The sequence below is a fragment of the Lissotriton vulgaris genome, chromosome 2_1, assembly GCF_964263255.1.
Source record: "Lissotriton vulgaris chromosome 2_1, aLisVul1.2, whole genome shotgun sequence".
Taxonomy (NCBI): Eukaryota; Metazoa; Chordata; class Amphibia; order Caudata; family Salamandridae; genus Lissotriton; species Lissotriton vulgaris.
Genome location: NC_141687.1, coordinates 1,570,443,938 through 1,570,470,266, shown reverse-complemented (window position 1 = coordinate 1,570,470,266; position 26,329 = coordinate 1,570,443,938). Strand labels below are relative to the sequence as shown.

At 43.6% G+C, this 26,329-nt stretch overlaps 1 protein-coding gene across 1 annotated transcript in view; it reads right to left on the bottom strand.

Moving 5' to 3' along the window:
• LOC147732919 (histamine N-methyltransferase-like) overlaps nucleotides 1-26,329 on the bottom strand; it is a 490,500-nt gene that overhangs the window by 396,072 nt on the left and 68,099 nt on the right. The window contains exon 2 of the mRNA XM_086957452.1: nucleotides 16,406-16,633. Within this exon, the coding sequence (XP_086813578.1) occupies nucleotides 16,406-16,542 (137 nt within the window). The 5' untranslated portion in view covers nucleotides 16,543-16,633. The remainder of the gene's footprint in view (nucleotides 1-16,405; nucleotides 16,634-26,329) is intronic.

The following is a 26,329-nucleotide window of genomic DNA, read 5'->3' as shown; positions in this document are numbered from 1 at the left end:
TTGGCAGTTCGGGCTGGACTGTTCCCAGCGAGAGAGTGTGTAGATCTGACAGGCTCCATACTCTGGTTACGATGCGCAGCAGTGCTGTGTTTAGACGCTCATGCGTGCAACCCCTACTGTAGGTGACTTGTAAACGCCATATTGAAAGGTTCAATTAGGTTTGTAGTGCGGTTTATGGGTCTCTTTTTACGTGCATGTTAAGTTAGCATGGCTTATTAGAAGTTTAAACGCCATTTTCCTATTTGCTACTTTTTGCATACAACACTGCTTAGCTGTTTTTGCTGAGTTAGCATTCACGAAGGTCTATACATGAGAAAAGGGTTGTTTTTTTGGCATCTCTAGACATACATCGTGTCCCCAGTCTGCACAGTGAGTGCTTAGCCGCCAAGGTTATCACAACGTGCGAGCCTGTTTATCGGCGTGTCCGTGTAACACATTCTAGACACAACAATTTGGCAGCTGCAAGCCGAGTAGGATTCTGGCGCCTTTATCATAGCAAACTTGCCAGAATTTAACACACTTAGAAGATTCCAGGCATGCAGAGAGACTAACCGATCCTGATATAATTTACACATACTGAGCGGACAGGTAAATGGGGTCCCCCTAAAAACTCTAGAGACCTTCTATAGTTTTATAATACATAGTTCCTAGATAGGGAGGGTGCTTTAAATAGGCGCTTTTATCACCTGTTTGCACTATCATTGTAATATGATTCCTCCTTTTGTATTTTATGGAATTGTAACTATGCTGTCCTTATTATTATTATCTATATGTATGCTGATGTTGATTGAAATACTGCGCTTGAGATCACGTCGTTAAAATACACTATTTAACCTTACCGTGTCTCTATTTTACTCCTGTTGTGGACTGGTATGAACGTATAACCAAAGAGTGTTCTCACTTACCACCATTCCTGAGATGGTTCTAAGTCGCATGTTCTAGGTTGTCTAATCATTGGTTTCTTTGCTATAGGAAGAAGAGCTAATGTGACACTGACTGCTAGTCTGGTAAGGGATTTTGGGTACTAAGGTGAGTTTTGGCACACCCTAATTCACTGAGGTCCTGAGTCTCTGTGCACAGTTCTGTGTTTGCGCAGAATCCCTATTACAGGTTGATGGGAACGGCAAAATGCTAAGATTAGTTGTGTGTGGATATTTAAAGCATAAGCGACATCAATATATTGCAACTGAGGGAAGTATAAACTTGTAGGCCACCATAAATCATTCGACATTTGCAAAGGCACCATAATGGTAAGTCTCCAGATGGTATACAACATATGGGTGTACGATCCTTGATATTTACAGGAGTGATGAGCCACATACATAGAAGCTCGAATGTGGGTCTGAATTAAGAGGGTTATAGAATCATAAAGACATAAAGTCTGAATTAGGAGAGTAATAGAATCATAAAGTATGATAAGGAAGAAGAAGGCATGGGAGATTGCAGTTGGTATTATTAACACTACATGAAGTGTGTTCCATTGTTTTCAGTTAAGTGAAAATACAGTATTGACTATGAGAATTGGAAAAAAAAAATTGGAAGGGGAGGGCATAGACAGACAAGGAGATCATACTGAGAAGTTATTGAAATTGTCAGAGGTTGTGGAATAATTAAAATAACGAGGCAGTATTCATAATACAAATACAGGGATCTTGTTGTATTCTTCAGAGCAGATTAGTCCAGTCCTCCATTCGGTTAAGGCCAGTGTTTAAACTGTTGGTTCGCAGGATACTCTTGAGTTCCTCTCTGTTTAGAATTGCGGAGATATCTTTATTTGTGGAGGATGGATCACATTGACAACTTGCCATTTGAGATCTTCCTCCGTGTGTCCCAAGTTCGTAAAAAATGTGCAGCTAATGGTGCATTTGCTGTCATACACCTCAGATCGCTGCAATGCTGACAAATCCGTATTTTTACCCTTTGAGTCGTGTGGCCAATATAAATTACGTTGCATGGGCACAGAATAGTATATATGACATTTTGCGTATTACAATTTGAAAAATGGTTCAATCTTGCATCTATGCTGCCAAAGTTGAATTTCTTGCTTTCAGTAGTTAAGTGATGAACACTGAAACCACCACATTTAAAATGCCCAAGTTTTGGAGGTAGCCCCCACATTTCCGTTAGTGTGCTAGAGGTTTTCTTTGAAGAGGGGAGGGCTGCCCTTTAATGTTTTTGTGTTTATGGAACGTAATCAGTGGTCGATCCCTGCATTCAATATTGTCCAGTGCTTAAGAATGCACTTTTTAACTTGGTTGGATATAGGGAAAAAAGTGGTGCCACATACCAAGCGGTTGTTTTTCGCCTTGGATTAGGGCGTTAAAAGTGCCTAACGTGGACAGTACCAAGCTCGTTTCAGGGTTTGTTGAACGAGTTTGCGGGGATAACCTCTATTATTGGTGGATAAGTTCCCAGTTTTGTGAAAGTAATCTTGTTTGAAAAAACAATTTTTTCGTATACAAAGGAATTGTGAGAAAGGTAGGGAATCTCTTAATGCCCGAGCGTGATGACTATTGTAGGCATGTAAGGTATTACTTTCTGTTGGTTCCCTGAAGTGTGTAATATATAGATTGTCTCCATCTGCAAAAATTAGTAAGTCCAAAAAAGCAATCTGAGTAGGGGTGGGTGGCATTTGCGTAATCGCGTTACGAACACGCAGAAATTCCGTGAACACACGGATTTGCTCGTTAACGATGCTTTTTCCCTTTTCGCAATCGCTGTTTGCGTGCTCTGGGGGAAATATCTAGTGAATACGCATTTTGAGAACGCGAACAAGCAAAACATTTTGTTAAGTCGCGAAACGCAGAATTTTGGGCAATTTCAAGTTCTCCACGGAACGCAAAATGATCCAAATTCAGCAAATTTTGCGAGTGGAACGGAATTTACATCCCAGGCCTAAATCTGAGTATGTCTATGTGTAAGTGTAAACCTCAGCCCATTGCAATGGGCCTTTAACCACTCATGGAACATGATCAACTCAGTCTCAGAACGTTTCCAAATCAGGAAAATATCGTCAATATATCGCTTCCGTTCTAGAATACTTGGAAGGAAAGGGTTAAATTTATAAATTCTGACAAAATCCTATTGGTTTCAGGCCAGTCCATACACAGAATGGCGAAGTTAGGAGAAAAAACAGCTCCCATGGAGGTCCCCTTGTTTTGTTTTTAGAAGCTGCCATCAAATAGGATTTTTTTTTGAGTCAGACAAATTTTAAGATGATGGAGAATGAATGACATGGGAACCGAATGTGGACGTATTCTAGAATCCAGAATTCTTTGAATAACATCAATCCCGTCCTCTTGTGGAATGTTTGTATAAAGAGATTTGATGTCCACGGTACAAGTATAATGTTGGCCTAGTCAAATTGTAGGTCTTCAACTAGATTGATCGTGTTCATGGTGTCCTTTATATAGCATTTCGTAGATGGAACAAAGTCTTTAATAAAGTTGTCCACATAGCATCTGAGTGGTTCTAAAAAAGAACCACAACTGGATACAATAGGATGTCCTGGTGGTGTATCAATGTGTTTATGTTTTTTTAGCAGTGTGTACATCACTGGTGTCCTCTGTGTTTTTGTGTTGAGGTACAGAAATTCATTTTGAGTGAGAAATCCTTCTGCTTTGCCTGCCTCTGTTGCAGTGAGAATAAGTGCCTGAATCTACTTTGTGGGATCTGATGTTAATTTCCTGCAATGATTAGTATTAGATAGTTGTCTATGGATCTCCAATTTATATGGTTCAATGTCCTGAAGGACAACTTCTCCACCTTTATCAGCTGGTTTGATAATCAGACTGTCCTTTAGTTTCAGCCCACTTAAGGCATTTTTTTCTTGAAGTGGGAGATTATACGAAAAGAATCTCCATTTATGTTCAAGGCCTAAGACTTCCATTAGGACTAGTTTCTCAAAGGTCTGATTTATAGTCGGTATACAACTCTGAGGTAGTGAGAATGTAGATGGAGGGCGAAAGTGGGTGTAAGCTGGGGTCCCAGCGTAAGGTTTGTCCACAAAGAATGCCTGTAGGCGGATCTTTCTGAAGAACCTCAATAGTTCATTTTGAAGATCCAGTTGTCGTTCTATTTTAGAACCACTCAGACGCTATGTGGACAACTTTATTAAAGACTTTGATCCATATACGAAATGTTATATAACGTACACCATGAACATGATCAATCTAGTTGAACACAAAAATACCGAGGACACCAGTGATATACACACTGCTGAAAATACGTAAAAACATCAATACCCCACCAGGATGTCCTATTGTATCCAGTTGTGGTTCTGTTTTGGAACCTCTCAGACGCAATGTGGACAACTTTATTAAAGGCCATCTACGAAATGTTATTTAAAGGACACCATGAACATAAGCGATCTAGTTGAAGACCTACAATTTAACCAGGCCAAAAATATACTTGGCACCTTGAATGTCGAATCCCTTTATACAAACATTCCACAGGATGAAGGGATTGATGTTATCCAAAGTATTCTGGATTCTAGAACCTGCCCACATTCAGTCCCCACGTCATTTATTCACCATCTTCTTAAAATTTGCCTGACTCGAAATGTTTTCCTATTTGATGGCAGCTTCTATCAACCAAACAAGAGGACCTCCATGGGAGCTTTTCTTTGCACCTAACGTTTCCATTCTGTATATGGACTGGCTTCAAACCAATAGGATTTTGTCATAATTTAACCCTTTCCTTCCAAATATTCTAGAATAGAAGCAATATGACGACAATATTTTCCTGATTTGGAATGGTCCTAGACTGAGTTTATGTTTATGTTTGTGTTATGTAGAGCGCAGAGCTGCCTAAGGGCTTCCCTGCAATATGGAGCAGGAGAGAGCTTATACCAGTAACTTAACCTGGGAATAGCCATGTCTTCACTTTTTGCCTAAAGGCAATCTTATCTGTAAGGAGTCTTAGTTCTATGGGCATGGAGTTCCAGAGATTTGGCAGCAATTGTGTGAAAGATCTTCCTCCCCATCTGGATTGCCTAATCCTTGTGGGTTTGGCCAGGTGACCTGAAGAGGATCTTAGGGCTCTTCCCGGGTGTGTTGAGAGTGATCAGGGCCCTGAGTAAATTTGGCTCTTTTCCATTCAAGGCTTTGTGTGCTATGCACAGTGCTTTGAACTAGACCCTGGCCTGAACTGGCAGCCAGTGAAGTGTTTTCAGAGCCTTTTTCGCTGATTCATATCTTGGTATACTTCTGAGTAACCTGGCTGCTGCATTTTGTACTACATGCAGTCTATTCAGCACGTATTTGGGTGACCCCAGGAAGAGAGAGTTCCCGTAGTCTAGGCCCGAGACCACCAAAGACTGTATCACTGTTCTCTGGGACTCCTCGGAATTAGGTCAAGAATTTTTCAGGGCATCCGCAAAATCCCAAAACAGGTGGCGGCCAGTTTCCTGGCTTGAGTTTCCATGGTGAGGTTGTGGTCTATCCACACTCCTAGGTTCTTTATGGAATTTTTATGCACCGGTGGACATCCCAATTCTTTTGGCCATTCCATGGTGACTTGTGGTGGCAGATTGTTACCTAGGAACATAAGTTCTGATTTGTTCCCGTTTAGTTTCAGCTTGCAGCTTGTCATCCAGCTAGCTACCCTTTCCATGCAGGGGGACACTAGGTTGTGTTTTGAGTCGGGCCCCTGGCACTGAAACTACCAGTTGGGTGTCATCTGCATATGATACGATTGACAACCCAAATTCCTGGACAATCTCGACAGAGGTTGCATGTACAGGTTGAACAATGTAGGGCTGAGGGAGGAGCCCTGTAGCACACACATGTGACCTCTAGACTATCTGAGAAGTGTCCGTCTTCTGTGGTTTGAAAGGATCTGTCCTTTAAGAATGATACTATCCACCTTAACATGCAGTCTTGGATCCTTGCTCTCTCTAGTCTAAGAATGAGTGTTTTCTGATCCACTGTATCAAAGGCTGCACTTAGGTTGAGCAGCAGGATGGCAGCAGCACCACCTTGATCGATGATTCTCTTCAGTTCTTCTGTGATCAGTAGTAGGGCAGATTCAGTGCTGTGTGCTAGTCTGAAACCTATTTGGGTCTGGTGTAGCACAAAATTCTCCTCTAAGAACTGGGACAGCGTGTGGTTGATATGTTTTTCAGCCATATTTCCTAAGATGGGTAGGAGTGAAATGGGGAGGGAAGTCCCCAGATCTTTTGGGTTTGCATGTGGCTTTTTGAGCAATGGATGGACTATTGCATGTTTCCCGGATTTCGGCACTTTCCCTTGCCTGAGGGATAGAGTGAGTAACTCTGTGTCGGTTGTCAGGATTGTGTCTCCCCCCCTGTAACAGAATGGGAGGGGGAATTGGATCTAAAGGGGACCCTGAATTGATGCCCTGTAGAATCTTAGTTGTAGTGTCTTTATTTCTTGCTGGAAATTCCTTTTGTATAGGTCTTGCTGTGTGCCCAATAAAAGCCTTGGTGCCTTGAGGGGCTGGATTATCTCTATTCCCTGTCATGGAATTGTAGATGTTTTCAACCTTATTTTAAAAAAAGGCTGGCAGTACATTGCATCTCTCCTTAGACGAGGATTGTGAAGAGGCATCCGGTTCTATTGATGTGATGGATTCAACCACCTTGAAAAGTTCTCTGGAAGAGTGATTGGCTGACTTTATTTTTTCCTTGAAATATCTACCTTGGGTAATCTTGATATCGTTGTGTTAGCGTCTAATCTCTTTCTTATACTGTGTCTTTAAGGTAGTGTCATATGATTTCCGCCAGGTTCTCATTTTTTTACGGCCTCTTTTTAGGGATGCCAGATGGCTGTTAAACCAAGGTGATTTCCTTTGTATCTGGTTTGTTCCTGTCCTCTCTTTCTTACTACAGTGCGCTGCCGCATTACTGAGTTATTTGTCCCAGATTGACTCTGCTAACTCTACACCCCCAGTCATTTCCAGTGGTATGTCTCTCTAGGGATTCTATCAGCTTTTCTGGGATGGTTCTGGCCCATTTCCTACTTAATTTGGGTGCAATGTATCCTATTTTTTGAAGGTACGTGTTAGCCAGTGATAGAGGGGTTGTAAAAATGGTCTGACCAAGGCACTGTTGTAGGGGAGGCTGCTTTTAGTTTTGGATCGTTGGTCAATATTGTGTCTAAGATATGTCGTTTTTTGTGTGTTGCTGAGTGCACCCTCTGGCCCAGCTGCATGACATCCATGTCTTGGATAAATCTATTGGTAGTGCGGTTGTTCTGTTTATGTAGGTGGATGTTAAAATCGCCTAGAACGGTTATTGCACATTTGGAAGTGATACTCTCTGCTATGAGGTCTGGGAAGTGTTCCTGGAAGGTATTGCAGGGCCCCAGTAGTCGATAGATGAGTATCCCTGAAAAGGTTTGGGTGGGTGATGGCCTAATGCTGAGCAGTATAGTGTCACAGTTAAGGAGGGGTTCAGGTGTAATAGAACATCTGTGAATGTCTTTGTATATAATGGCTATTCCTCCTCCAGTTTTTCCCACTCTGTCTTTTTATGTTGTATCCTGATGGAAGGGCCATTGTGAGATCTGGCGTAGACCATTCTTCAAGCCATGTCTCAGTTACAAATAAGACATCCAGTTGTTCTTCCTCGATTAGACATCTTATATCAATTTTATGTGCTGGGATCGACCTACAGTTTTTTAGCCCCATTCTCCATCTTGCTTTTTTCCTTTTTTTCTGTTGGGGACCCCTTTAAACAGACACTTTCCTCCCTCACTGGCCATTTACAGTGGGTGCATGTGATTTTACTTCCTGTCAGGTATTGCAGTGCGATTGAGTGGCTACATAATGGTCTGGGAGTTGGTCTCAGCTGTATCAATTCTTTTGTGTCACATCTTATTACTACCTGTGTGTCTGAATTGTGACAGACAGGGTTGCTGGCCCCTAGCCTTGGCTGGACGCAGACGGGTGCAGACAGGCTTGCCTTTGGCACGCCAGCGGAGCGCCCGCTTCATGCATCCGCTGCGCATCCGCACTTGCATTAGATTAAATAGGCAGCCCAGCAGCACAGCTAGAGCGCTTCCTACCTGGCGGGCCCCAGCCAGAAGTGCTAAACCAGAAGTTGAAATGTGCTCTCTTCCCTCCTTACTATCGACAATGCAGCCGCGACGTACCGGAGGAGAGAACACAGGAGTCCTGTATTCAGTAAGTGCCCTCAAGTCTTACAATAAAAGCCTAATGCTCTCCAACCAGAAGCAAGTTTTAAAAAGTCACCTTTTAGAAAGCCAGGTGGTGAGACGCCAGCAGACTCAGTCCCTGTCAGCTGCACATCCGCACCTGCATTGGATTGTTCCATGAGTGGTTAAACGCCCCCTGCAACGGACTCAGGTTTACACTTTCACATAGTCCTACTCAGATTGCTTTTTTGGACTTACTGATTTTTGCCTATGAAGACAAACTATATGCTACACTCTTCAGGAAACCTACTGAAAGGAATTTTTTACTTGCCTACAAATGTCGTCACCCTCGGGCCTTTAGAGATTCCCTACCTTTCTCACAATTTCTTCGTCTACGAAGGATTTTTTTTTTCAAATAAGATTATTTTCACAAAGCTGGGAACTTATCTACCAAACTCGTTAATAGAGGTTATCCCTGCAAACTCGTTAAACGGTCCCTGAAACAAGCTTGGTACGGTCCACGTGAGGCACTGTTAATGCTTAAATCCAAGGCAGAGAACAACCGCTTGGTATGTGTCACCACTTTTTCTCCTATATCCAACCAAGTAAAAAAGTGCATTCTTAGGCACTGGACAATATTGAATGCAGGGAGTCTGACACTGGATCAACCACTGTTTGCATATTGTAAAAACAAAAACATTAAAGATCATTTAGTCAGGGCAGCCCTCCCTTCTCCAACAAAACCTCTAGCACACCAACGGAAATGTGGGGGCCACCTCCAACACTTGGGCATTTAAAATGTGGTGGTTGCAGTTTTTGTCACTTAACTGTTAAAAGCAAGAAATTCAACTTTGGCAGCATAGATGTAACATTGCACCATTTTTTAAATTGTAACACGTAAGATCTTATACATGCTATTCTGTGCCCATGCTACCTAATTTATATTGGCCAAACAACTCAAAAGGTAAGACTACAGATTAACCGAATGGAGGACTGGACTAATCTGCTCTGAGGCATACTTCAAGATCCCTGTATTTGTGTTCTGAATACTGCCTTGTTGCTTTAAGTATTTCAAGCTCTGACAATCTCAATATCTTTTCAGTCTGATCTCCTTTTCTGTCTCCACCCTCCCCTTCCAATTTTCTATTTCCAATTCTCATAGTCAATACTGTATTCTCACGTAACTGAAAACAATGGAACACACTTCATGTATTGTTAATAATAACAACTCAGTTTCCCATGCCTTCTTCTTCCTTATCATACTTTATGATTCTATAACTCTCCTAATTCAGACTTTGTCTTTATGATTCTATAACTCTCCTAAACTCAGACCCGCATTCTAGATTCTATGTTTGCGGCTCATCACTCCTGTATATATCAAGGATCGCACACCCATATTGTTGTATACCATCTGGAGACTTACCATTATGGTACCTTCGCTAATGTAAAATGATTTTTGGTGGCTCACAAGTTTATACTCCCCTCAGTTGCAAATATTAATATCTCTTATGCTTTAATTATCCACACACGCAACTACCCTAAGCATTTTGCAATTCACATCAACCTAATTGCACCTTCCAATATTGGCGTTGACAATTCACCTACATTTGTGGTTGCACACATGCATGTCACACTCTGCTTATATCTCGCTCTAAACACAGCAGTACCGCACATCATAACCAGAGTACACAGCCCATCAGAAGTACACATTCTCTTGCTGGCTCAATCAGGTAAATACTACTAGAAACAGCCTTTGCCTCGAACCTTAAGCTATACAATGAGGTAATTTAAACCTGTATTCTCTCAGGGTCCTTTTCAAGTACCATGGGATCCACTGACATTGACATCAAACAGTGACTATTAACGTCACTCGGCCAACTGGTTATTGCACGCTGCGCCCCTAAGAGAGGCAGTGGCCCCCATGTAAGTTTCATTCTCTCACACTTTCCACACTTGCCACAATTTTGTGGCTAGCATTAATAACACATAATTATCCCACTAGGTTGAGACTCATTCCGGCTGTGAAAGAAACAGATGAATGCCTACGTCTACTGACCCCCCTTGTAGGCAGTTTTTATTGCATTGTCACTCTCACTGCATGCCCATTTTACACCATACTTAATCTCACTATGTTGCCCCGTTAGGCTCTGAATCTTGTCAGAGACCAGTGACTCTGTGAAATCATCATTGAACGTAGACCTCTCTTGGATACTTCTGTTGGGGCAAGAGCATCAGCCCTGTGAGTTCTTTGATCATCTATATTCGGCCTCCAACTGCTCAACATCACTCGTGTCTAGCAAACTGTTTCTATACTTAGGTTTTTGATCACACCACCCTGGGCATAGTATTGTCGTACTAATATAGTGGATCCATTCATCCAGTTCACCTCTAATAAATTTCAGTATCACATTGTGAAGGCCCAACATCACTCCTTCCACTCGTGTTGTCAGGAATGAATGTATTTTGCATTGCATTGCATTGACATATGCAGTTCCATCACTGCCAAACCTATTCTAACTTTTGCCTTCCTTGTCTTTCCTTCCCCTTTCCTACCTTATCAGTGTCTAGCCTGATTCAGGCTAACTCTCAGTCATAGATATTTATTGCTGTCCTGATGATGATCCCATTATTCTAGTCGAGTTCGAAACGTCGTCAACAACCACATCTTGACTAGTAATTGTTTATTTTATTTTATGTGGAGTAAATATATGTGTGAAGTCAGTATAAGAGGAATTTCCTGATGTCTGGAAATCTTTTGATTTCCAACCCCGTTTTTTACCCACTGCACCTTATTAATACTTTGTTTTCTTGTAGGAATAACTGTTTAAATAAATACAAATTGCTCATTTGAAAAACCTACACTGTTATCACTGCGCCCTGTAACTTCCTTGCCTCACTCTGGGCTTTGCAAGCATCCGCCCGGGTCGCTTCCTGGTGCTGCATAATCATTTAAAAAAAAACAGTTGATGGACAGAATGCAGAACAATGTCATACATTCACCCCAGTACAGAGATCTGGGCCTAAATCCATCATTTTTTTGCACTCCACACCACTCCCAGTTCAGACATGGCCATATGCAAATCAGTCTGACCCTGTGCCTCATGGGAACAGTCCAGCTCGAACTGCCAAGCCATGCCTTCCCTGGACCGGAAACAAGCTTCCGAGGACCGTTTTCTGGCATTCCAGCCGTCTTCAGCCCAGCTTGCTTGAATCCAGTGGTGTGGAGAGCATGGGACTCACGTCTGAGCATACCCATCCCACTCGGGGTGACAATTGCAAAAACCAGAGTTGATGGACAGAATGCAGAACAATGTCATACATTCACCTCAGTACAGAGATCTGGGCCTAAATCCATCGTTTTTTTGCACTCCACACCACTCCCAGTTCAGACATGGCCATATGCAAATCAGTCTGACCCTGTGCCTCATGGGAACAGTCCAGCCAGAACTGCCAAGCCATGCCTTCCCTGGACCGGAAACAAGCTTCCGAGGACCGGTTTCTGGCATTCCAGCCGTCTTCAGCCCGGCTTGCTTGAATCCAGTGGTGTGGAGAGCATGGGACTCACGTCTGAACATACCCATCCCACTCGGGGCGACAATTGCAAAAACCACAGTTGATGGACAGAATGCAGAACAATGTCATACATTCACCCCAGTACAGAGATCTGGGCCTAAATCCATCGTTTTTTTGCCCTCCACACCACTCCCAGTTCTGACATGGCCATATGCAAATCAGTCTGACCCTATGCCTCATGGGAACAGTCCAGCCCGAACTGCCAAGCCATGCCTTCCCTGGACCGGAAACAAGCTTCCCAGGACCGTTTTCTGGCATTCCAGCCATCTTCAGCCCAGCTTGCTTGAATCCAGTGGTGTGGAGAGCATGGGACTCACGTCTGAGCATACCCATCCCACTCGGGGTGACAATTGCAAAAACCACAGTTGATGGACAGAATGCAGAACAATGTCATACATTCACCCCAGTACAGAGATCTGGGCCTAAATCCATCATTTTTTTGCACTCCACACCACTCCCAGTTCCGACATGGCCATATGCAAATCAGTCTGACCCTGTGCCTCATGGGAACAGTCCCGCCCGAACTGCCAAGCCATGCCTTCCCTTGACCGGAAACAAGCTTCCGAGGACCGGTTTCTGGCATTCCAGCCGTCTTCAGCCCGACTTGCTTGAATCCAGTGGTGTGGAGATCTTTTGACTGGGTGTGAGTGTTTGATTGATTCAGATGCTCCGTCCATCACCACCCCCTTTTGTACCGCATAATCATTTAAAGCACACTGTCGGGGAATGTAATCCAAGGGCACCCTGGGGCGTTGTGGCTTGGACGGTATTTAGGGAATAGTCCCATTTCAAGCTGGCAGCCCTCTGCATATGATGCCCCATTCTCTTTCCCCCAGGCTGTCACTCTGTTGTAAAGAGAGAGACCCCAGCTACATGTGGGTCACTGTCATTTTCGCTCAAGGCTTTAGAGGATCCAGAACTGTCAGCCGACCGCTCTGGACCATCAGAGAAGAAGAAAAAACTGTCACTAGGGTCTATGTCATCCTCGAGATTTGCATGTGAAGTGCCTTGATCTTGGGCTAGGAACGGGCCTATGGCATCCACTTGCTGAGGCGCTTAGAGATTGGGGGGCCTTTATCAGTTGGGTGTCTCCTTAGCTCTCCTCCCCCTGCCTGCTGTGCTCCCCCATTCATACTGTCCTGATTTAGGGATGACATGATATGTCCCGGACCCTCCTGCTGACACCTGTCCAATGTTTTAGCCACACCTTGATTCAATAGCTCTTCCTATTTTAAGGTTCTTACACTCGCTGCCCCAAGTGTAGCTCCTCACCATGCTAGCGTGCTGCACAGCACCTCCAATAGCATCCGATCCATTCCTTAGCACCAATCTTTTAGCAGAGCCTGGTGCCTCTGACTCTGACTCAGCTACAGCCTGTTTTCCAACTGGAGCATGTAGCAGCTCCAACTTTGTCGCTTTAGCGAGGCGTAGTCCTGAGGAAACCCTGCCTTTTCCGCTCTCTGCTGCCATCTCATTCTCAGATGCTGGCCTCACCAAAATAGGCATCCATCTTGGACCTTGCCTGCCTTTGCCCCCGCCGCCTAATAAGTCTGCAATCACCACTGGGGTGAGGACAGCTTTCTCTTTGCAGCACGGACAGTCTTTTGGGACCCATTTATTCAAGAGTTTTATATAGCGCTGGCTAGACCCGGAGGTATCAGAGCACTTTACATGAGGTTCCACAAAAATTACATTACAAGATTACATCAGTTCCAATTAACATCAGATGCTAGACAAACAAATGCAAGAGCATAGAAGACGAGATGATTGAAGTGTAAAGGGGAAGGGGTTAGCGGTAAAGGGATAGTAGGGAGTTACGGCAGAGAGACGAAAGGAAAGTCTGTCCAAAGTCAGGCTAGGTAGGTGACGGTCGAGGGGAAGACGCAAAACCCATCTCTATAGCTATCAGGTAGCTCCACAGTGCATTGGCCAAATAGCTCGGTCTCAATGGGAAAAACAATTAAAGAAATATGGGGGCATAGTAAATGGAGCGAAGAGGGGAGGGGGCTTGGGAGGAGAGAAAGGGGGGATGGGGAAGAGACAACAGGGAGAGACAAAATGAAGTCTGTCTAACGGCCGACTAGGTAGGTGACGACCAAGGAGGGAGTCCACGGCCCCTCTTTCCTATAGCTAAACCAGGTAGCACCATCGGGCATTCGACAAAATAGTTCAGTCTCAATACATTGAGAGAGGAGAGAAAGAGAGACAAAAATAGAGGGACGATGCAGGACGCGATGACAGGAGAGACGAAAGGAAGTCTGGCTGAAGACCGACTGGGTAGATGACATCCAAGGAGGGAATCCCCGACCTGTGTCCCCTATAGCTTTACCAGGTAGCTCCATCGGGCATCAGACACAAAAATCTAGATCTCAAATGACGAGGGAAAATTCACAGATAGACGGGGTGGGGACTAAGGGCCAGGACAGGTGAAGGCAGAGGTCAGCAGCAGGAAAGTGGAGAGGAGTAGAGCAAGGGGATAAACAGGGTGGGAACTAGGGCCAGGACAGGTGAGGGCAGAGGTCAAAAGCAGGAAAGTGGAGAGGAGTAGAGCGAGGAGGGGTAGGGGGTAGGTAGTTCGGCAAGAAGTTCCCATGGATCTGGTGGGCTATAGTGCTCACTGTGTCCCCATCGCGTTGGAGATCTGCAATCCGGTGGTGAGATCGGACTTCAGCTGATCGAAGGAGGTTTGGATGTCTTGACGCCGTTCTCTACGCAATTCCGCTTTAAAGTCTCATAAAGAGGACATCAAATTTTCCTTGGTGTGGGCCATATCGGACGTCTCCCTGTCATGATCTGAAGCCCGTTGTTTGTCTGCTGGCGGGAAAAAGCTTGAGACCTTATCTGACATTCTAGCTATCAGCGGCATAAGGACTGACCCCGCCTGTTCTCTTCCGTCTTGGCGTGTAGGGTTTAAACAATAGACTTTAATGGTACCGTGACTTGGGGAAGCTCTGCAGTCGCGATTAACCAGGTTCTGCGCCGCAGTTGTCACCCTGGAGGGGCTATCTGTAGTGAAACCAATAGGGAGCAGACAGTGAATCACGTGCGGTGGAGCCCCATCACCGGCTCAGTACAGCGGAGGATGGCTGAGATGAGGTGTGCCCTGGTTCGAGTGAGCAGTCCGGGCGTATTCCAAGTGAGGCTAGAAAAAGCTCTGCGAAACGGGCACAAGGGCTTCCCATAGGAAGGATGACAGGTAGGTCAGCATTTAAATCCTCAAGTGCTCGCTGTGGCGGTTCGATTTCCTGCCCGGCCTCCAATCGTCTCCTCTGTGAGCAGTAGAGGAGTCCCAGGTGTCCGCTTCTGCGGCCTAGGAGTAGAGTATCTGCTGCACCCCTTTGCCAGGGTCGACTTCCAGCGATCGTCATGGGAGGAAATGGCGCCTGTTCTAGTTTTGGCCTCCATCTTAGGGTCAGGCGCGGCGTGGTGGAGGATCTGGAGAGTTAGCCAGCCGCCTTTCCCTCCCCCCCTCCCCACCCCCGGACCGGACCGCTGCGCCCTTCTGAACCACCCAACAAAATTGGATTTTGGCCGTGTACTCACTACAATTCTCGTTCCCGGACGCCGGAGATGCTATGTCTGCTGTTTGTTTTTTTCTTCGGATCGCCGAGACGATCTGCGCTGACCTTGGATGTGGCTGCTCCCGCCGGGCTGCATGGTTGTCCCCGGCGCTGATGTGAGGACTCTACGAATTTCAAGACTGCATCCCTGGTATTGGAATACAGCCCAACCCCTGCCTTCTCAAGGTGTTGGGCGGCGTCCTTGGGGCTTGATTTTCATCAGTGATGACAGCCCCTGTATGCAAAGACCAACGTCACCAGCTGATCCAGCACCCCACAGCATGCCTGCAACACCGCGGCCCCCGGGTAGCCTCCAACCCCTGATCAGGAGTCAGCTGTGACGCTGGAAATCCAAGAGCTAAGAATCCTTGATTTCCCATCGGTAAGTAGAATCTCTTAATCCTTTTTCCCCCTGACTCCAAAATTCCATTTCACAATATTTGTGGCAGGCTCGCTACAACGGCCTCAGGCAGCCGCCATCTTGCTTCCAACACTCCCTAAACTACACAGTTCTCATTGCAGTTCTTTGCTATATTTTTGGATTTTTTTTGATAGGGCCAACTGTCTCTATAAACTCAAAACACAAATGCAGACGTGGCCATTTCATTTCTAAACCTCCAATAGACAGTCAATGAGAGGGCTCACTCTCGCGGAAGCATCTCGAGATTCATGATGGGAAAATAGGGCCTCTTGTACAAACATATGGTTCCATTTTTTAATTGCAAGAGTCCAGCAAACCCAACTTTCAAGGTATACAAATACATTTTAACCATCATTTCTCAAAATCTACTAAACAGATTTATACCAAATCACTAAATGTGCAATCAATGAGCTAAGATCAAGCATCCTAATTCAAAATGTGGTGTAATTGCTTACAGCAGTTTTTGCGGGAGAGCTTGTTAAAGAAGTCTTTGGAAAATGCATGAGGATTTTGCATTTTGAGGCCAACTTTTTTTCTCAACCCCTGTTTGATGGATCACCCCGAAACTTCCCACAGAAAAACTAGATGAAAACGCTTTAGAAAGTTTTATGGAGATTTGTCAAATTGCACTAAAGTTATTCAAAAAAATGCAAAAGGCATTTCGTATGGAAATGCTTATGTAACTATACCTACCCAGTGACAACAATATATAATGAATAAACAGAATAACTTACCCTGAAATTATTTTTGGAAAATCCTTTGAAATAAATTCTTGCATGCACACATGTTCTGTCGACTTGTCAAGGAATGCTTGTAATGCTTGAGCATAATGGACTTCATCTGATAACAAGATTTTTGGGGAAGATGCCATGGTAGTTGCCTTGCGACAAATTAATGAAAAGTTCAACTTAATGAGAGTTGACTCGTTCTTTTCTTCTCACCTTGCCTGGTAGTTCTCTTATCTGAAATTAAAATTAAAATAATTTTTAGAACACAGCTTGGATATTATGTTCAAGCCACTTATATTTTTAGAGTATCTCACGTTTTATTCTCTCTGATCCATAAGGCAAATATTTAGCTATCTGATATGAAAAAAGTAATGTTATGGCATGTTCTTTATTGTTATGATAGAACAAGGGCTATTACATTTCTTGTTTCATTGATACAGGAAATCAGAAAGGCTCAAGTAAATATTTGGTATACTTATGTTTGTTGGTGTAACATGAATTCAATGTTAAATTCAATTGTGCTTTAGTAGAGTAATGCTGCTATTACCTAATAGTAATATTCATTGTACTGAGTCCTAGTCTTCTCTTCGCCATAAACTAAAGAATGATGATGGATTCAACCCAGATCTGTGACTTGGGGTGAGTGTCTCAAAAGTTTCATTGCTCCGTCCATCATCTCCTTGTGTTTGCTTTGTTCACCCTAAGTTGCCAGGGTATACCCAGACTAGGGTCCCTTGCTCACTTTGCCACCGGATTCAAGCTAGCCTGGCTGAAGAGGGTTGTTAGCCCGAAACCAGTTCCAGGATGCTTGTTTCTAGTCCAAGGAAGGCATGGCTTGGCAATTCGGGCTAGACAGTTCCCATGAGGCACAGGGTCAAGACTGATTTGCATATAGCTATGTCTGAACTGAGGTGGCAGAGTGAGCTAAAGAACAATAATAGATTTGACTGGGGGTGAGTGTCTGAACAGTTTCAGTGCTCCATCCATCATCTCCTTATGTTTACCATCAAGGTATCACAGATTGTAAAGTCACCGTCTTGAACAGAGTATAGAGGACATAACGAAGATAGCCACCATGGATAATGTACAATAGTCATTTAACTCACATAATTTCTTTCCATTTTTTTAAGAAACCGTTCATACTTCCTCCCACCTTAGGGCAGCAATAGTCATGCTATTCAGGTCTGTTGTTGGGTGAGGTGGAGAGTGGAGACACCATTTTTCAGCATGTGCAAGCTCCCAACCCTGCCTTGAAAGGGAAGACATCCATCCAGAATTTCTTACATTCAGTATCTCTGGACAAAAGGATTGTTTAGAACATGCAGCTGAAAAAGTTTGAAAAATCGCCTAGTGATTTTTTTAAACATTCATTGAATTTAGGCACAAAACCTTTGGACCAAAGTAGATGATGCACAAGAGCTCTTTACCAACATCCAGATTCAAAAGTTTCATCAACAGAATCCCTTTCCCTGCTACTAATGCTCCAGCAGATGTAGCAAAGGATCAGAATATTTGTAGGTGACAATAACTAGATCGACCATTCCATGTTGCCCAAAATGGAGGTAGGCTTAGCTCTCACTTTCAGACTGTTGAATAAAGACTGAAAATTCTTTACAAAACGATTGGGCAGCATATGCCACATATATTCCAGCCCTGATTGCAAAATTAGATGTTGCTCATGAACGTTTTAGAGAGCTCTCCATCTTGTTGCCGTCAGAATATGTGAAAACAGATTTGCTTGAAGCCATAGAGGATGAAGAGGCTATACTTGCTTTTGAGAAAAAGCATCCTAAGACTTCACCAATGATTTATTCAAAAAAAGTATATACTAAAAAACTTAGCTTTAGAACTGAATATAGTGTGTTTTTTTGTGCCTTTCATTTGATGTTGGAAACATGCTTCATGATATGTATTAAGTACAGTGAAACTAAGTATTCGTGCTTCCCAACAGAACTGCTGTTTTTGTTTAGCTTATTCTTCCTTGCAACAGGCAACTAAATCCCAGGCAGATGAACAGATAACCGCAGCATTAGGAACACAGGCTCAGATAAGTATAAGTATATACTAGGACAAGGAACATTGAAATATAGTCAGCGCCAAGCGCTGTTACAGTCTTGTTCGGTAATGCAGTTTTGTCTTGTTTTTTATTCTTTATAGGTAGCAGGTAGTCGGAGAAAACGGAGTCTACCATGTGGAGGAGGCGCACGGAACAGGAACACTGAGAAGAGAAGATCCGGGAAGGAACAACGCTGCAACGAAACAGGACGCGGACCAGGATCCCGACGCCCCGGAAGAGCAATGTTAGTAACCTGGAAGGTAAGCAACACTCTCCCGAAACAGGAACGCAAAGCGTTACTGCTCGGGGGTGGCTGTGCTTTGACCTGCCTGGCCAGCCTCCGCGCATGCATGCCCCCGTACGTCGGCCATATTTGTAGTTCGCCAGACCCCCCGGGATCTGCAATCGTGACACTCAGGGTCACTGGGGACATTTTGCAATTTCTCTACCCAGGTTTCTCCAACTAGTCGAACACGAGCTGCAAGTTTCTCTCAGCCACTTTCAGAGTAGCTCACAGCCTTGAATTCATTTTAAATAAGCACAGGGCGCATGTTCCTTTTAAAGTTAAGTGGAGGCTGTGCTTATTTTATATTATTATCATAAGCCTGCAGATAGCAGGACCTGACAATGAATCAGTGCTCAGTTAGATTTAGTACCCAGGCTGGAGCACAGAGGTGAAGAAATGAAGTGAGGGAGTTGTCCCCTAAATAAACGTCCATGTCAACTCAATATTGGATGGAGATGTGAAACCTATGGTTTTTTCAGTGACTTTCATAGGTTTTTTAAATGCGAATTCCTAACTATAACTGGTGTGAAACCTACGGTTTTTTCAGTGAATTTCATAGGTTTTTTAAATGCTAATTCCTAACTATATATAAGGCCCCAAACCTATGTTTTTTTCTTTGAATTTCAAATTGTTGTTAATAGCAAATGTCTATAGCTATAAAATGTAATATTTTTGAAAATGAATGAATCCTATATTTTATTTGTATTTAAAACAATTTTTTTAATGTATATATTTTTATTTTATTTATTTATTGTTTTTTTACCCTGGAGCGCTCCCGGGGCGCGCCACGGTGAGCGCCCCGGAAAGCGTAGTCTTTTGAAGCACCCCAGGGCGCGCTCCGGAGAGCGTTCCGTTAGCGCTATTGCCGCGAACGAAAACATCATCGTGACGTATCGCGTAGCCGCGTCCACGTGATACGCACGGCGTAAGCGCACCCGGAAGCACTTGAGCGAATACGAATGCGCAACCTAAACATGTGACGCGCTTACGCGACGCGCCCGGGTGCACGCCCGGGGGCGTGCCGCGTAAGCGCGTCGGTCATGTGACCTGAAAATAACACTTTTTATTGGTGCAGAAGAGTTTTGGTTTTATAATGATGACATCCCTGGTCTTGTGACCTGAAAATAACACTTCTCATTGGTTCAGGCCTTTTTTTTTCCAAATGATGAAAGACCTCACCTTTTTTCCTTATTCTGACTTTGTCCTTTGACTTAGGAAGACCTGTTTTGCAATCTTTGAGGTATATTTTGTACTTTGAAATGGCTTCAATAGCAGCAGCAGCTGGAGCATCTGCACCACCACCACCACCACCACAACCACCCAGAGGACCACCACATGATTACATTGGTGGTCAACAAGAGGAGGAAGAGGAGGAGGAGGAGGAGGAGGAGGGGAGGAGAAGATGGCTGCAAGAACACAATACCCCATACCAGCCAAAACCACACATTGTATGGGAGTTTTTTTCGATCCCAGAGGGCAAGAAAAAAGTCAATGCGGCCAAGGTGACTTGCCTAATCTGTGGCATGGAACTTTCTAGGGGGAACCCTAATAAAAAATACTCTTTTGGAAACAACACCATGATTCGCCACATGCAGCGCAGGCATCCCATGAACTATTCTGCTGCAGAGATGAGGGAACTGGCCAGTAACCCTCCCCAATCTTCAAGCACCACCTCCAAAAGAAAGCAACCCACTCCATCGGGACCAGAGGCAAGGGAGACGGTCCCTTGCATTCAGCCACGGTTTGCGGATTTCTGTATAACATGTATCCATTGTGGTAAGACCATCTCCTATGGTGAACTGAGCATAAAGCTCACTGTCCTTGCTGGGGACAACCACAAATGCCCCCAAAAACCCCAATGTTTTTTTTTTTTTTTTGCTCCAGTTGAGCCATTTTCAATTCCCTGTTTTTTCGTTTCTCTGCATAAAAATAACAAAAACAATATAAAATAGTTCACAAAAGCCAAAAAAAGTACAAAATGTTCCAAAAACACAAAAAAAATATAAAACAACAAAAAGAAGAAAAAAACCAGTTCTTTTTAGAACTACCTCCAATTTATAAAAAAAGGCCACATTTTTTAATAACTCTGTCATTCTTCTTTCCCCATGGGCCGCTCCCTGGTCCGCTCCCCGGTGCGCGTATCGGGCGCTCCCCCCGCGCAAATCAAAAAAAAAAATTATTTTGCACCGCGGGGCCCTTTTATAGCCCCCACATCAAACCTAGGGGGTCAGGGGGGGTCTACCCTGCCCCCTTATGCTCATTTACCCCTTTTTTTCCACTCCTATCCTACCGAGACACAAGATGGCGGCCGGTCCGGACTGTTTCGAATGTTTACAGACACCCGAGAGCCAATCAGTTTTCCGTGCGCACCTCGCGTGTAGCGCCCGCTGCGCTCCCCGGTGCGCGTACCGGGGCGCGGCCATAGATATATATATTTTTTTTAACCTAAATTACTCAAAATCCACTGGAGCACATATCTTGAGACATAGCAAAGGCACATCGGGCTACCAGTCCCTACAATTTTGCCAAGTTTGGTGGAAATCCGTTCAGCCGTTCGGGCTAAAAGTGAGTTCGACCACCCTATGGAAATTAACATGGAGAAAACACGTTTTGGGACCCCCTTTTATCTCGGCCACTGCTTGACGAATCCCCCCCAAACTGTCAAGGAAGGACCGGAGCTGCGCGAGGCAAATTTGAGGAAATTTTCAGGCAGATTCGTCAACCGGCGCCAAAGTTATTCACAATAGAATTTTGAGATTTTGCATCGAAAAAAAAATCCTAACTATAACTACCTACTGGCGACCGCCAGTAGGTAATATATATAATATATATATATATATATATATATATATATATATATATATATATATATATATATATATATATATATATATATATATATACTAACTGACAATGTATTGGGCAATATGCTTCCTGACAAACCTATGGTCACCTTTCGTCGTGCACTGAGTATGGGTGCTGTGCTCGATCAGAGTAGTCCGGAGCTCAAATGCAAACCAAATTGGCTTATTAAGGAGGGATTCCGGAAATGTTCTACTTGTAGAGCATGTAAGTTCGGAATGAATAAGACACACTACAAAACCCCCTTTAGCGACACGGAGATCCCCATCAAAGGCCAGCATACATGCAAAACAGAATATGCTGTATATGCAGGGGGGTTGGTGGGAGAAGTTACCCTACTGTCCTTGTAACAATAGGGTCTCACAAAATACTCTCCACCTCATGCTTTTCTGCACTTTGTATAAAGCACCAAGAAACACTTTCCTTAAACCATTGTTAGAAACATTCGAAACGCGTTATTACAAAGAAGCATATGATCGCTTGTTATCCTTGTCAACTGCACACATTTGTAATGCCGTTTTAAATTTTATTAGATCAGCTTTGGTGATCAGTAAGAGATACTGATGGATTTTGTTTTTAATAATTATGTAACTATGTACTGTGATTTTATGGTTGATTAACTCAAATGTCTTTTAAAATGTGTTTATGTATACTTTTATGGTTTCTATATGAAATCGAAATAAAGTTTTTGAAATGAAAAAAATGTATATGTAATGACATGTACGTGTGGCCTCAATTATGTAGGCAGTACCAAACAGCCCGTACATGTCAGAATTTTGCAGCATTTTCGAGCTATTTTGCACTCAGATCCTGCATATCCGGTCGCACGCCACTTTTTGAGCTCGCATAATAAGGACATCAATTGCTAATCCTACTACGTATTAGCTTCAATCCCCAAACTGAGGTGAGGTGGCAACCGTGAGCTCAAACTCAGACAATTGGAATCACGAATGATCCTCGAATTTGACAGTAAATGGCCAAATGGGCTCAACATTACTGAGGATCTCCGTCATTTTTTGTGACATGCCTCCTGTTTACAATATTGAGTCTTTGATAAATTCATTGAACCCTGCTGTCCTTCCCTCTAGATAGTCAGGTTCTCTGTTATCTAGTGGGCCAAATACTCTTTTCCAAGTGACCAATAATGGTGCCTGTATAACCAGCTATTTGTTTGGCCAGTCAAGTTCCTTGTTGGCCATTCTACTATCGATAAAAGTAACTCCTTACCTTCTCTAAATTTTGTAAATACTGTTATTTAATATTTTGTATACACTTTTTATCAAATTTTGCATGATATTTACTAGCACTGTTTTTTACACTGAGTGTTTTTAGCTATAATGAATTTTACATATTGTAGTTTTATCTAGTATCAAATGTTTTTACAGTATTTTATGAGATATATAGAAGGACAGGGTCCTATCTCTTACTGTTTGCATTTATGCATTGAATACACAGGATACTTTGCAATATGTGGATTTAGCACTTTATCCCTATTCCCCTTATTTCCCTATGCACTTTAATACACTCCACTTGACGCAGGCTTGGAACCAGTCTAATTTGTATATATTTGCACTTATAATCAGCCTCAATTCCTCCAGTCACCGCCAATACATTATGTGGGTATTTTATAGTTTTTTCTCAATGGATTTATCCTGAAATTAATTATATGAAACCATCTCTAATAATACTTGTGGAACTACATTGTACGTTTTGCAGAAAGTGACATTTCATTGTATTTATAGTGTTTGTTATAGAAATGGAAATGCGAAATGTAGCACCACACTCCTTAAGACAGGAGCAGTATGTCTTTCATTTCTGTGAATGTCTGACATCACGTGACTGGGCGGGCTGATTGGGTGTGCACTGCATTATAAAATTAAAAAACTCAAACTGGCTCACTTGCATGTGAACAAGGGCTTTTCAAGCCCGAAACGCGTAGTGCCCTCTTGCCTACCGGCTTTCCTGCAATAAAGATCCTGTGAAGCGCATCTGGTGGTCCGTCTCCTATGTTTCCTCACCGGTCTGACTCCCGTCTGACTCGGAAGTGGTGTTTGGAGTTTCCGCGTGTGTATAAATATATATATATATATATTACCTACTGGCGGTCGCCAGTAGGTAGTTATAGTTAGGACCTAGTTTTGCATAGGAAATCCACAACATTCTATTTGAAATACCTTTGGCACCGGTGGACGTATCTTCGTGAATTCCTCCAAAAAAATGGCCTGCTTGGTTCTGCCCCTTCCCTGAAAGTTTGGGGGTGATTCGTCAAGTGGGGGCTGAGAAAAAAGGAGGGTCCCTAAACGTGTTTTCCCCATGCAATTTTCCATAGGGACCTTTAGCCAGGGCTACACTCCCAACGGCTGAACGGAATTACACGAAATTTGACAGAGAGGTAGAGTTTGGTTTGCAGAGTGTGCTTTTTGTTAAATGGTGTAAATCCGTTCAGTAGTTTCGGAGAAAATTACAAGTAAAATAATAGCGATATCTAGAGACGGAGTTCAGCACACGTACGGAAATCTGTTCAATTACGAGCGCGAGCTGCATGCTGATTGGCTGTGAACTGTCTGTCAACACTCGAAACCAGAAAGTTTTGGCGGCCATCTTGTGCCTCGGTAGAACCGAGTCACAAGAAAACAGTAAAACAAAGTTGAGAAATAAGGAAAGTGGTAGGCTAGAAACATTCTGAGCCTTTACGCTTGCTCAGGGGGTCGTACATGGATGTTTAGGCTCTATTTTTCTTTTTTTTTTTTAAAGAAAAATCGTGGTGTACGCGTACGGAAATATGAACATTTACTAGCAGGAGCTGCATGCTGGTTGGCTGTGAACTGTGTATCAACACTCGAAACCAGGAAGTGTTGGCAGCCATCTTGTTCATCGCTAGTACCGAATCACAAGAAAACAGTAAACAAAGCTGAGAAATAAGGAAAGGGGGCAGGGTAGAACGATCCTGACCCTGTGGGCTTCGTCAGGGGTTATGTTTAGAAATTTTAGGCTATCTTTATTTTATTTTATTTTGAATAGAAAAATCGCGGAGTAAGCGTACGGAAATCCGTACAATAATGAGCACGAGCTGCATGCTGATTGGTTGTCAACTGTATGTCGACACTGCAAACCAGGAAGTGCTGGCACCTGTGTTGTTGGTCGCAAGAAACGAGTCCAAATTACAAGTAAAATCATAGCGATATCTAGAGACGGAGTTTAGCACGCGTACGGAAATCTGTACAATTACGAGCACGAGCTGCATGCTGATTAGTTGTCAACTGTCTGTCAACACTCCAAACCAGGAAGTGTTGGCAGCCATCTTGTTCGTCACTAGAACCGAGTTACAAGAAAACCGTAAACAAAGTTGAGAAATAAGGAAAGGGGGCGGGGTAGAACGATCCTGACCCTGTAGGCTTCGTCAGGGGTTATGTTTAGAATTTTTAGGCTATCTTTATTTTATTTTATTTTGAATAGAAAGATCGCGGAGTACACATATTTACGAGCACAAGCTGCATGCTGACTGGTTTGTCAACTGTCTGTCGACACTCCAAACCAGGAAGTGTTGGCAGCCGTGTTGTTGGTCGCTGGAACCGAGTCACAAGAAAACAGTAAAAAAAAAAAGTTGAGAAATAAGGAAAGGGGGCATGGTAGAAACATCCTGATCCTGTAGGCTTGCTCAGAGGGTCGTTCATGGATTTTTAAGCTCTATATATTTTTTTTATTTAAAATGGGAAAATTGTGGCGTACGCCGACGGAAATCCGTACAATCACGAGTTGCATGTTAATTGGCTGTCAACGCTTCAAGCTAGGAAGTGTTAGCAGCCATGTTTTATTTTGAAGTGTGGCCGAGGGGGGCCCCATGGCCCTCGTATATGCCCCGGGGTCCGCCACCTTCCTGAGGCAGTAATATTTAAAATAGGGGCGGGGGTCTGTGACGGCACGGACCTCCCAGCCCCAGGGATTACCACTTTTTGGGGCTTTTTAATGTTGAGAGGGGGTCGCGCGGCCTCCGTCCTGGAGCTCTTGATTGTTCTGGGGACCACCATGTCTCAGGGCCGACTCCTGCAGTGTCCCGGGGTGTCCACCCCCGGGACACTAGTGTTTGGTATGGTAGGGCGGGAGCGTCATAGCGCCCACTTTAGCACAGCAAACCGGTTTCCTATTTGAAAGAGAGAGCAAGTTAAGCTGCAGTGTCTTTCAAGTAGGAAATCAGATTGCTTTTTGTTAGAGAGCAGCATATAAACTGCTCTCTCTGACAAAGCAATGCCGGCTCTCGAAGGATGCGGGGAGCCGGCTGGCACCGTGCGGGCATTGGTGTTCCCCACACAGTTCCTAATGATATTTTTTGAATCCCGGGGAATGGGTTCCTTTGCAGCTCCTTAAACATTCGTACATATAATTTTTGCAAAATCCTTTTTTGTGTTAGGAAACAGAGTATTACTCCAGTGACTTTGTCATCCACGTATGTTTTTTTATTTTTCTTTACTAGTATTCCGTTTTATTTACAGTATGTTTCTACCTCTCTTCAGAATGAGTTCCACAGCGTAGCATCTGTGGCAGTCTTGTTAGCTTTTTTGTTCTTTTGCCTACTTACCAGTTTGTTTTTAAAATTCGGTGTGCTATTTGTGTTGCTTTCCTTTGGGTATCTTTTGTGCAGCCTTCTTTTGTGTATGTTTTGAATCTGACTTTGTTTATTCAGTGCTTCATACAATGTTCTGAATATAGCAGTACATCTGTAGACATG